We start from the raw sequence: 13,082 nt of genomic DNA, 5'->3' as shown, positions 1-13,082 counted from the left end.
TTACATCTGATTGAAAGTGAAACCTTTTCTTTTTAATCAGGCTATGTGAGTCACAGTCAGTGGAGGTGTGGCTACTCCTGCATAAACAGAAGCAAAAGTGATGTAACTCCTAAATAGTGGAGAATTGAGAGGTCAGACTTTAGGGGCATAATCTATACACCAAAACTGCTTCACTAAGCTGTTTTCATGACTATCCAACCATTCTAATTTAATGCAACTTTTTATTCACTCAAGAAAATAAGAGAATTCGATTAAATGTTGCCAGATTATGGATAGGTATGAAATATAAATTACTTTTTTTACAAATGTGATGTGTGGTCATTGATTAAACACTTTATATTTATCCTGTTCAGATATTTCAAATTCACATTTTAGCAATACGAGTAGAACGTGTACTCAAAAAAAATAAAAAATCACATTCCTATTTGGCAATAAGCCTTAAAATCACAGTTTTTCAGTTGTTTTTCCAAGTATAGTTGTTAGATGCTTTAAATATGATTATATAAACTGTTCCACAATCTCATCAAAATGAAATTTATGATGTTCTGTTTTTTTTCCGGTGTACAAACTTTTAAAAGAGGATAATGAATTTATGAATGTAAATGTGTTCCTCTAGCGCTACCTTTTGTGACTAATACAGAAATTGATAAAAACTGAAGTTTGCAAAGTGCACAGACTAAGCATCATAAACTTTGGATTATTGTGTAAATATCTACAGCATAATGTAACACTTTGCAGTATGTGGGTTTTTATAATTAGCAATCTTTTATCCAGTCATTATTTAATTATTTATTAAAATGTAAAAAAAAATTTAATCTAGCAAATAACTAGTAATTAATGAAATATAGGATTTAGCCAAGTTATTAAAAACATTTTTAAGTATATATGTATGTTTTACATTGCCATTATTATTATTTTTTTAATGTACAAAAAAAGAGAAAAGAGGTTGATTTGAGATAGATAGATAGATAGATAGATAGATATATAGAAACAAAAGCCTGCCCCAGTGCTATCTTCTATATTATATTTCTAAATGGTCACTGCAGACCATTAAGAGTGTGCCCTCTTTTTTTTATTTTTTGCAGAAAATGCAGATTTCACTAGAAGTTGGCACTTTTATAAAATTAACCTGATTGCACTCCATCAGTTTTCAAGCAAGTATCCAGTCCTGTTTCTTCCTTGTTTGGTTCACTCAGTGGAGCTAACTCAAGAGGCAGCAATTGCTCCGAGTACCTGACTTGCAAAGACTTAGCATTGAACTGTATTGGGAAGTCTGTGATGTCTGGGCGGGGTTAGTAAGGGAGGGTTTGAAAAGGCAGCAAACAAGAAATCTCCAGGATTTGCAAGCAGTTTTTTATATAGATATGCCCCCAATGAAAAATGCCTAATTAAATTAATGTAAGTTTTAATTTGGGCATACCTACAAAACAGTGATTTTTATTTATTTTTTGCATTTGGGCAGTGGAGTGTCCATTTATTGATACAAGAATAATTAGTTCACTTGCTCCTTTAATTAATACATATTAATCAAATGCTAGTAATGACAACCGCTGTGTGTTATGAATGTCATGATCATCGAGTCATTTCACCCTGCCGCCAATGGCAAACGATTCTGGGGACATCATACATACTCATTGTAGTCTGGCAGTATGGTCAGCCTCAGATACCACAGTCCACCAGGAAATATGACTGTATCACATGTAACGGAGCTTCCTGTACCACGGTTGGTTACCTCCGCCGACAGATGCTCCTAGTGCTCACCAAGGACCATTAGCACCGCACCGGACACCATAAACACTGCAGCCCCCATGAACTGCCGCAGCTTGGTTGGGGTATCGCCATCTCCTACCCACCCTGGACCTATGACAAGGATCCAGGTTCCAGTGGGTTAACCTCTCTTCCTCCAGAGAGTGAAGCAGGAACAGCTCTTTGAAGAGCTAGTGATTATTCAAGGGAGTATGAAGAGCATAGAAATGCCTTGGAGCAGTTTCCCCCAATAAGCCACAGCCTGGAATATTTACAATTTTTCAGGCCAGAGGCACACCCCTGGACCTGATGGAAAACAGGGACAAAAGGAATATAAACCAATGGGAACAATAATTAGCACTGTAACACTACCACATCCAGTCAGCAATCCCTCCCCTATGCCTGTGATATAATTAAGGTAGCTAATGTACTAACTTAATTATCCACAGGCAGAAAACACACATTTTTATCCAGAGTACAGAAACATATCCCCATAAATCCCTGGATAGCCCTGATCTGGGTGAACAACATATCAAAAAATCACCCAGATCAGAGCAGGAAATTCCTGGAAGTCTCTTTTGACTGACCGCACGCACATTTTCATACCCAAAACAGTTCCAGAAAATTAGGGTGTGGGGACGATCTATTTTCAATGTCTAAATTCACTTTGAATGCATGAACGGATGGCTTTCGTACACAAAATCCATGTTGAAGTGCTGTTCGAATTGACGAACGGCGTTCGACTCCCGTCGAAGAGTCGAAGTCCAGAGAAGGTAAAGTTTCAGCGGTGTTCGTGCCGCCGCGTGTCCGATTTGAGTTCTATGAACTCGATGACAAAACACAGCTGACCTTGTTCGCTAAATAAAATGGCCGCCGCCACATGTTTGAATGTCGAATGGCGGCCACTTCGACTACTTCGACATTTCGGCTGCTTCCGAACTGCCACTTCGAAAGTGTAGATCTGTTCCAGCAGTATTTAAAGAGGCAGAGACAGTGCCTTAAAACCAAATAAGTCAGAGGGGCCATAATCCCAAGGTAAAAGGCTGGCCATGAGTCCTCTCCAAAAACCAGTAGCGAAGTGGCTTTCGCCACATCACACAATGCTGCATACCACCAACATTAGTGTATTAGAAGTGCCAGTCACCATACCAGTGATTGTGATGTGATTCTATCATTGGCTCCACCCAAAGGAGTGCTCCTGCCTGGAAAAATACTGGGTGCCTGTCAATTAAGCAGACCAGCCCACTTAGGTCATTCTATGTATGGAATACTGTCTCTGTGCTCTCTGCAGAGTGTTAGCGCCCTGAGTGGAGCATGAGAACTTCTAATGATGCACTCACAGTACACTTTTTAGGGACAGTTCCCTAATGACCCTAAAAGTTGGACAACAGGAAACAAAGTCAGTATTGCAAGAAAGAACCTGGAAATCAGGACTGTCTTGATAAAACTGGTACAGTTGGGAGCCCTGGTGCAGCACTAGCAAAGCCTTTAACAGTTTGTGCCTTTTACCTTACACCTGCAGAAATATGCAAACATGCCAATATACCTTCTGCTATTTAATCTTCAGAAGAATGGTTTCAGGCTGCAACATACAACCTTCTTACCAGCCTTGCCATACTAGTGGCCCAGGGGGGCAGTTGTCCATCTACCCCCCTTCCCAGCCATCTCATGAGCTAGGAACAATCTAGCTTACTTGTAGTATTCGATATGCCCCAACTCTCAGCAGATGAAGCAGAGAATCTTGTTCAGATTGCGGCGTTTTGCCCAGATTCACAAAAAATATCAGCTTATCTGTTCATTGTACTGCTACCTCCATAAATTAAATTCATAGAATAAACCAGATGTTAGAGAAACAATCATTTCAAAAGTATCCTAGATTTACCATTGAATCCATGCAAACACACCGTGTTATAACAGGGATGTCTGGTAGAACGATAGTGTCATGTTATGGAAAATGATTCCCATGACAATAAGGCATTTCTATATATGTGCTTGTTAATTTAATAAGTAAATGGACAAATAATTCAGCTTTCTCTGTGCATGACCACAGTTAATTACCTACCAGCTGCCTACCTCTCACTAGATCCTTCTACATTTGGATTTTGACGATGCAACACATGTTGTCTTACAACATTATCACATAAATATAGATATCCTATTATTACCCAAATGTGTCAACAGGCATCCCATGTGTCAAAACATCTTGTGAACTTACCCAATGCATCATATTTTCCTATGACATGAAAGATTAATTACGTGAAGCAAAATCAAGCTACACTACTTTGTTCTTTACATATTAATATACTGAATACTTCACTAGGACATGATTCCTGACACTGTCACAGTGAATGGAATTATGATTGATATAGAAAGTGAATAATACGTGCTCTAAACCTTGACTATATTCACTGCATAGATGTTCTACAGTTTTATTTCTTAAGGATGCAATGCTCTTATTGAGCCTGATTTATAACAATTGTGAGCGATGGGCTGAATTGCACTGACAACCCCCCAAGGGAAAGCATAAATGTGTGCAAATGATTCCACAGGCCGACTTTTTCTATACTCATGATGAGCAAACAGTTTACTCCTGTTAATAGGTCAAAGTCCTCAGGGATTCCCTCTGGAAGAAAAGCAGGTAGCAAAAATACTGGACAATACATTTATTTATAAACACCTTTCTCGAGCGCAGACATTTTTTTGCAGCCAAATTGTTTCTCAAGCTTGCACTGTGCCAGATTAAATCTGGATGAGATTGAAAGACGCTTCATTTTATGAAGATAAAAATGCTATTTTTGCTGCAAACCTATACAAGATGAGAGCACCGAGAGAAAACCTTGAGTTACGACACCATTAAATGACTAATGAACATGTAATATGGCATATTGTATCTTTTCCCCCACAAATCATTTTAATGTTGAAAGAAAAACAAAATAGCAAAAACACCTTGTGCAATTAAACATAGGGAAAAATCTCTAGCGCAAATCTAAGCTTGGAGGAAATATTTACCCCGAGCAAAGCAACGGAATGAGGAATGCCATTTATGATTAATGATTTTCCTGTACAAAATTTGAAAAGCTAAGTTTGTTCAACTACAAGTTTGATCTAGATTGTAAGTTGAAATTCTTTAGGGAAATTGAGCTAGAGAAGAGAAAGGGCACCAGTTCAATAAGTTCTTTGCTTATGATCAGAATTATATATCTGTGTTATAAATCTGTACTGCCACTTATGTCTGCTGGTGAAGGTCATGAGATTACTTTTTCTGAACACCCCAGAAGTATAAGTTTTGTTGATACAATTAGTTTCTAGATAATGTGCCAGAACATAGTCTGCTTTTTCCTGGAAAATAACAGAAATCGTTAGCAATCTGTTCGCAAAATGCTTAGTTCTGATAAATTGACAGTTGTCATCTCTGCTATTAAGAAATCCATGACAGGTATCAATCTTCAAGATCTTCAGGTCTTCTAGCAGTCTATGTAAGGCAATATCCTATCTATAGAGTAATGTGTCTTGTACCTAAAGTTGGTAAAAACAGTAACCGATAGTTTGTTGCTTCTGAGAGACAATCCAGATATCCAAGTTGCGCCTCATTTGTTGGCAGTTTGTACTTGCCTGGTGACATCTCCAAGACATCTCCAAGTCGGCTTTTCACTAAATTCAAGTGAGTTACAGCATCATTTATTGCAGATATTTTTTTTACGAATTAAAATAGTTAGTTGGCGCAAAAAACAATATATTTTCCAAACCAAGTATATTTCATATTTTGTCTTCAATAGTTCACAATCATTAAATGAACATTAACGCACCATAAACACTGTAGTTGTTTTTTATGGTTAAGGTCCCAGGAGTTTACCATTTACCATTTTAGAAAGGTTTAATAACTTACCTGGGTCCACCGGGAACTCTTGCCACATATGGTTTTCTCCAGGAGGAGAAGATAGATGTATTCATTGAGTTCAACAGATCCGATACAGTATCATGCTCATTAACTAAGAGCAGTCAGCTTACTCTCACAGCCAGTGAGTGTGGTCCTTGGTGAACCTGTTTAGTTCAGTGTGGCTCACTGTATTCTACTGCAAGAAGTATCTGAAAGTAGGACTATGGCAGCAGTTGTCCGACAGAGTCCAGATTAAATGTCAAACCTTTCTAAAATGGTTTGACAAATTAGAATAGAAGAGTGTCACGGAAAAGACCTGACTAATATACTTCAATGTTTCCAGATTAGAGAATATTGAGCGCTTGGGAAATCAGACACGCAGACACTGGTGAAACTCCTGCCACCATAATCACTACACCAGTCTATAGTGGTTGTGGTGCTTAGAGTGTCCATTTAAAGAAGAATGAAATATATCTGAAGATATCTGAAGACTAGAAGACTAGGTATCGAGTTGTTTCAATTTACCCTTTCAGCATCAGAGATATGAGTAGTACATTGTGTACATACAGACTTGGCTAGTCAAATAATTATGGGAGCAATACGCAGTGTTAAAATATATGTTTATTTCTGGCCAGGCTTTCTGCATTAATGTCTATAACAAAACATCTTAACAGGATGAATATTGAAACCCACAGAGCCTAACCACATTTTCTTTTGCAAATCCTGATATTTATGATGGGTTTCTATAGCAACAGATTAATACAAATTCCTTCGGGATCGCATACTTTTAATTGACCTGTTGGTTGCAACTCACCATCTCTAACTGCATAATCCATAGTGATTGACTATTAACTAATCAATGCATGTTCTTTAGCAAAACAAGTGATATTAAAGTAAATTAAGCCTTAGAAGTCCAGAATTGTCTGTGAAAAAGACACACTAAGCGTGATCTATAGGAACAACAAATGCTCAGGGCAAGCCTCTAACATGCATGTTTCAGAAGGAGTCATCTTTAAACATTTTCATGCAGGAACATAGTTTTATATTTTATAGCACTGTTTTTATTTGTCTTTTTGTAATATTGCTTTTATTTGGCTTTACATCGTATTAACAGATTCTGTTTTCTCTTTTATAGTGTCTGTATGGCTGCTATGTTCACTCCTCCATTATCCCAACTTTTCACCGGCGGTGCTATTGGCTACTTCAGGTAGGATGACCAGCAATTCTAGTATTTTACTTTACATGATGCAAAATGTATTTTTTAGTCTTTTTTAGTAGGTTGGAAAGAATCACAAATATTTTGGTCTTATTGGCCAAAGTATACGAATATCTAAGAGTGTTTTTATGCTCAAGTGGACACATATTACAGTGCTGATGATATACATGCGATGGTACTTATGGCTTTCAATACTTGTTTTAGAGTGTTGGTTTTAAAAATGAGCTTGTCAAAGCGACAGAAAGGTACAAAATCATTTGACTTATTGGGTGAAATTCATCAAAGTGTCAAGAAAAATGTCCTTTTTTGGTGGGGATTTTAAATTCCGTTTCACTTTATAAAGTGTTTTAAAAGTGCTTTGAAAAGTGTCATAATTGTTCTTTTCATATTTTTCTTTTCATATTCGGACAGATTTTTGTGCCTCCACAGTTATGTCCAACTAAGAACACCGTACTCCTGTTCTGCCTCACTTTCTATACCAAGATAAACGTAGTATAAGAAAATGCAAGAAAATAGAATCCTTTTCTGGTTAAAAAAAAGACAACAATATTAATAAATGGAAAAAGCTTTAAAAAAGGCAACACAAAAATATGACAAAAGTCTCATAAACAATAAATAGTGTAAGAAAACATCACAATTAATAATGTATGCCCACCCCCAACAAAATAAATCCTAGAATTGGCACTCATTCTTCACCGACACTTTGATAAATCTCCCCCTTTGAAGGTTCAATGATGGGTTTTATGACCCTCATAACACTAAAAGAGTTAAAAAGAAGAGGGCATGGATATATTGAAAATAAAATCAGATTGGCTTTGGTTCTAGGATGAGCTCGTGTCATCATTGACAACCTGTTATATTGCTCCTACTTTGCTTGAAAGAGTCTAGTTGGTGATGTGCATTGAAAAAATATGCTTTACAGTCATAAGTAAAATATTATTAGAGACGTTTGCTGTTGAATGTGAATGGTAAATATGCACAAATTTGTGTAACCACTTGGAAATTGTTGTTGAACGTGTGCATTTTTAAAAGCCAGTATAATTTAACATATAAGTCATGCTCACAATGTTGTTGCAACAGTTCGGGCTACAGTCAAAGACTTTTTAGATGTCCTGTTATTTTTTTTATTATTATTATTTAAAAATGTAGATAATTAATAAATATACAAAAGCAGTTGAATATTGTTTTTAGACACAAGTACAACTGTTGTAATGTAAAATTAGCCAACAAATTAATAATGTTTTTTTCTTTTATTTATGGCAGTGCTACTCATAAATGCGTGGGTCTTTTAAGAATCTTTAAATGCAAAAACGACTTTTGTGCATGTTTTCTTATTCATTTTCAAGGCTTAACCACAATGATAACGTGTAGTAGATCACAATACGGAATGTTATGGCTATGTATTTATTTGAGTTCAATCAGTCTATTCACTAAACATGAAGTTGTGGTACGTTGATCCAAAAATAAAAAATAAATATTTTAAAATGACAAAATTATAAAAATCTTCAACCCTACTATTTTTTTTTATTTTTTTTTAACTGTGCAGTTTTAACCTAATTTTTTTTTTTAGTTGTTATCCTGTTCACCATAACTCTCTGTTTAGTGCAAATATTTTCATATGTTGTTGATTTAGGTTTATAGTATAAAGTATAGTATAAAGCTAAATATTTTAATCTTGTACATTGTTACATATATGTTAATGGTGAAATCTCAGCTAAACCAATCAAAGTACTACATTGGGTGCAATTAGATTGTGAATTCAAGGATGTGTTTGCCAAGGGAAAGATGGAGGACAGGAAGACAATTATGTGCTAGTCAGCTTTGAATTGAAAATGATTGTTGTTCACTGCCACATAACAGGGCAATAAAGCTTGGCCTGAATATGACTGCCGGAACCTTACATAATGTTGACCTAATGCCCATGTACTCCTGAACATATTACTATATTATTTTGGTTGGGTGTTACATGAAGAAGCAGGAAATTGATTATTTATTCAAGGAGTAAAAAAAATAGAAATTTACATTTTTCCCAGCAGCACATGAATTCTAATTATTGTAGGTCAGCATTCTTGTATGAGTTTGTACTGCCCATTAACACAAAGAGTTGATGAGATGGGCACAGGGGGCCATAGTTGATCTGACAGCCATATCATAAATTAGGTCATCGTTCTAAATCTCTAACAGAGAGAAGCATATTAATGAAGCATAGTATGCAGGAAGAGGCAAGTAGCACCTTGGAGAAATCCCAAGAGAAAAATATAGTGTAGTATGTAACATATTGATTGAAGAAGAAATTAAAAGAAATGCACTTATAGTGTATGGAGCTGATAATTAGCTCCAATTTAGTTTGCCTGGCAGTACAATCTCCACCTATGGATATGTAGGAGGTGTATTGGTCTAATGGCATGTAGTACAGGAGTATATAAAAGAAACAGAAAGTAATACCAATACAGTGTAGTATTATAAATGTACTGGATGGAGTTGCTATATATAAGTGCACACTCACGTTTTTTGGAGCTTTCAGATGGTGCTAATTATCACTCTCATGATCATTGTAAGTGCATTTCTTTTAGTTTCTTCTTCAATCAATAAGTTACATACTACACTATATTCCACTACTTATCTTCTTTAATCGTGGCATATTGGTCTGTATCTGAGGAGTTTTCTAAGGTGGTACTTCCCTCTTCTTGCATACAATATACTCATGACCTGAAAGGAGAGAATCTGGTTTGGATTGTTCAAGCTGGCTCTCTCATCACACAGCAAGCATTAGAAACCTATTATCCCCTGTTACATTTAAATAAAGCATGCTGTATAGATTGCTTTGATAACTGCTGTAAAATATAAACCTTGTGATTTTATAATGAAAGAAAACATATCTCAATATGCAGCAATCCCACTTCACTATGACAAGGAAGACTCTGAATTCTTCTGAAGTGCTTCACTGCTGGGGTGAAGTGGGTTCCTTAGCTCCTAGAGAGTGACCTTACTAAAATCCAGCTGAACTGATTATTAAAGCAAATATGTTTTATTCATTTTCTTTGCTAAAATAAATCATATTTTCTAGATGTGTTTTTTTCTTTTGTGTATTGTGAGGCAATTTAAGTATTGGTACAAGCACCATGTTTTCTGATCTGTGCTACAGTGGAGACTTTGAATATATGTTAGCAAAGCTTGATGGAAAACATTTTTTAACAAGAAAAGGCATCTTTTTGGCTCTACTTTAAGATTCACGTCCAATGATCAGTTTTAATTGCCTTATACATTATTTACATTAGTATTTTAATCTATGTCTGCTTGCTACTTTTTTTTTTCATTATACAAACTAATTAATCATTCAGCCATACCATTTTAAAGTGAAATTAGATTTTTACAATTATTTTGTATATTTTTCAGAGTTAAGAAATATGTTTAAATATATATACACTCATGTTTTTAAGGTTAATGTGTGAGATTTATCCCATATTTGAAAATAAAATATGCACATAATTTCCCCCTCGTCACTCCTTTTTTTAAAGTGCTACTCCATGCACTTTGACCATTTCAGTGATTTACATTACAGTGGTCATGGTGCCTGAAGTCTGTATGTGCAGCATTGCACATTGAAATGCTGCAAATATAGATATTAACACCTCTGCTGGGGTGTAATTCCACTTCTGGCAGCGCCATAGGGATGTTATCTGCCAGCCTGGCATTAGAGTTTTGGGCTGGCTAATGCCAATTCTGTGCAACTATTGTCACACAAAATGACATTAATTGGCTGAGAGCGGTCAACTGGCACTCTCAGTTATGAATGTCAACCACCATGGCTTCAGGCTTCTGTAGCTCTACTGAAGTCGGAAAAGTGTCATTGGGCCACCTGAGTCTATCGGAGCCTGGTGCGGACCCAGGTAGGGGCTCAAACATTTTACCAACAGGGTACCGGAGCAGGGTACATCTTGCATCGTAACCACTGCAGCAGGCTATAGTGGTTATAATGCTTGGAGTAACCCTTTAGGAAAATGCTAAAGGCACATGATGCAAGGAGCTAGAAGTGAGCAATAAATGAGGTAGTATACCAGAGGGTTTGTTGACCAGGAAATTATGAAGCATGTAGGAGGGATCACAAACAGGAAATTGTGTATTGTTTCCTCTTTTTGTATGTGACTGCTGGTGAAAACATAAAGACAACTCTAGCCAACAGCAGCCACCCATAAGGCCTATGAACTGGAATATGTATCTGTGGGTGAAGCCAGGCAAATTGAGTCCATGAAATAGATCAAGCAAATAGATTGTTGCCCCATTTCTGGGGTGTGACATTTGTATTTTTTTTCACGTAATAAATACTGTTAAGCAGTGATGAATTTTGTACATAAAAATCACTTTTCTTTACGGTTTCATGATTTCTTTCTTGCCTGAGAAAAGCTTAAGCAAACAGCTTGATCAATACTGTGAGTCTTTTAATTCACAAAAAAAAAAAAGCAAAAAAAAAAAGAACATGCATTTGTATTTGGTGCATTGTTATTTATGCTACCCATATATTTTGTTGAAGTTTTTAGTTTTACAGGAATTCATTTAATGCCAGTGCTGGATGATTTAGAGATACTTACTGAAACTAAGTAAAAAGATTGTTTGAAAAAACACACAAAAAGCAACACATGTTGCAAACATCTTTCTATTCTAAAAAGCACTTTTTGTTATTTAAAATAAGTAATTTTTTAAAATCAATTATGCACAATATTTTGCAGTGCTGAAACAGACTTTATCCCAAATCTAAGTCCTAAACTTAATTTACATATCAGTCTCAAATGCTTAACCAGGATTCAAATCCTCAACTTAATCAATGTATACTCCAATGAAAATTCGAGTGCCTGACCCGAATCTTCAATTAAAGCCCAACAGGGGATATAAATTAGAAAAATATAATCTATGATTTAAAAAAAAAAATCACAACACATAACTTGTATAACTTGTATAAAAAAAATCACAAATGACAGTTATTTTTAAAAGAGAATAGAACACTGTATACTTAACAAAAAGGGATCAAAAAAAGAAAAGGAAAATAAATGAAAAAAAATTATCATCTAGTGCAGGCACTCAAGAAATTTTAAACTACCTTTCCAATGATGCTTAGCCATCATGGAATATGATGAATGAACATCATGGGAAATGAATCTAAGGTAAGTCATCATTAAAGGAACACTATAGTCACCTAAATTACTTTAGCTAAATAAAGCAGTTTTAGTGTATAGGTCATTCCCATGCAATTTCACTGCTCAATTCACTGTCATTTAGGAGTTAAATCACTTTGTTTCTGTTTATGCAGCCCTAGCCACACCTCCTCTGGCTATGATTGACAGAGCCAGCATGAAAAAAAAACTGGTTTCACTTTCAAACAGATGTAATTTACCTTAAATAATTGTATCTCAATCTCTAAATTGAACTTTAATCACTTACAGGAGGCTCTTGCAGGGTCTAGCAAGCTATTAACATAGCAGGGGATAAGAAAATCTTACTTAGACAGAACTAGTAATAAAGAAAGCCTAAATAGGGCTCTCTTTACAGGAAGTGTTTATGGAAGGCTGTGCAAGTCACATGCAGGGAGGTGTGACGAGGGTTCATAAACAAAGGGATTGAACTCCTAAATGGCAGAGGATTGAGTAGTGAGGCTGCAGGGGCATGTTCTATACACCAAAACTGCTTCATTAAGCTAAAGTTGTTCAGGTGACTATAGTGTCCCTTTAATAGTGTGTACGTGTAAAGGTTCATAGTAGTGTTCAAACACTGAACTATAATCCAGTTTCCTGGCATTATAACCCAGCAGAGTACATTTGTATTGTAATTTGTCAAACGTTTGTCTGCTATATCTTTTCGATATCAACTCCACACCCCAGTGCTACCAACCGGGAAAAATGCACTCAAACCTAATGGAAAATGTAAAATCACAAAAGAGAAAGTTAATGGCCACAACCAGTATTATTGTTCCCAATCCCACAGGCGATGGAAAATCTGTAATATCAGCCGAACTGAAGTCACAAGAGTGTAATGCTGCTCCTAATGTTTTACTATAGAGCTTGGTTTATAGCACAGCCAGAAATACCACTGTATTGTAATTTGAGCTTTGTGCCTTCTGCTAAAATGAATCACAAATTTATATACACACACATACAAACACACACGCACAATATATTTTACATACATATATATACACACATACATAAACAAATAGTTATGATAATAATATATCCTTGTAAATAGGTCAGT

General features: G+C 35.9%; 1 protein-coding gene across 1 annotated transcript in view; it reads left to right on the top strand.

The window, feature by feature from the left end:
* CAMTA1 (calmodulin binding transcription activator 1) overlaps positions 1-13,082 on the top strand; it is a 1,539,661-nt gene that overhangs the window by 878,572 nt on the left and 648,007 nt on the right. Inside the window, exon 5 of the mRNA XM_063436496.1 lies at positions 6,759-6,830. Within this exon, the coding sequence (XP_063292566.1) occupies positions 6,759-6,830 (72 nt within the window). The remainder of the gene's footprint in view (positions 1-6,758; positions 6,831-13,082) is intronic.

Source organism: Pelobates fuscus, chromosome 11, assembly GCF_036172605.1.
Source record: "Pelobates fuscus isolate aPelFus1 chromosome 11, aPelFus1.pri, whole genome shotgun sequence".
Taxonomy (NCBI): Eukaryota; Metazoa; Chordata; class Amphibia; order Anura; family Pelobatidae; genus Pelobates; species Pelobates fuscus.
This window is presented reverse-complemented; position numbering and strand designations above follow the sequence as displayed.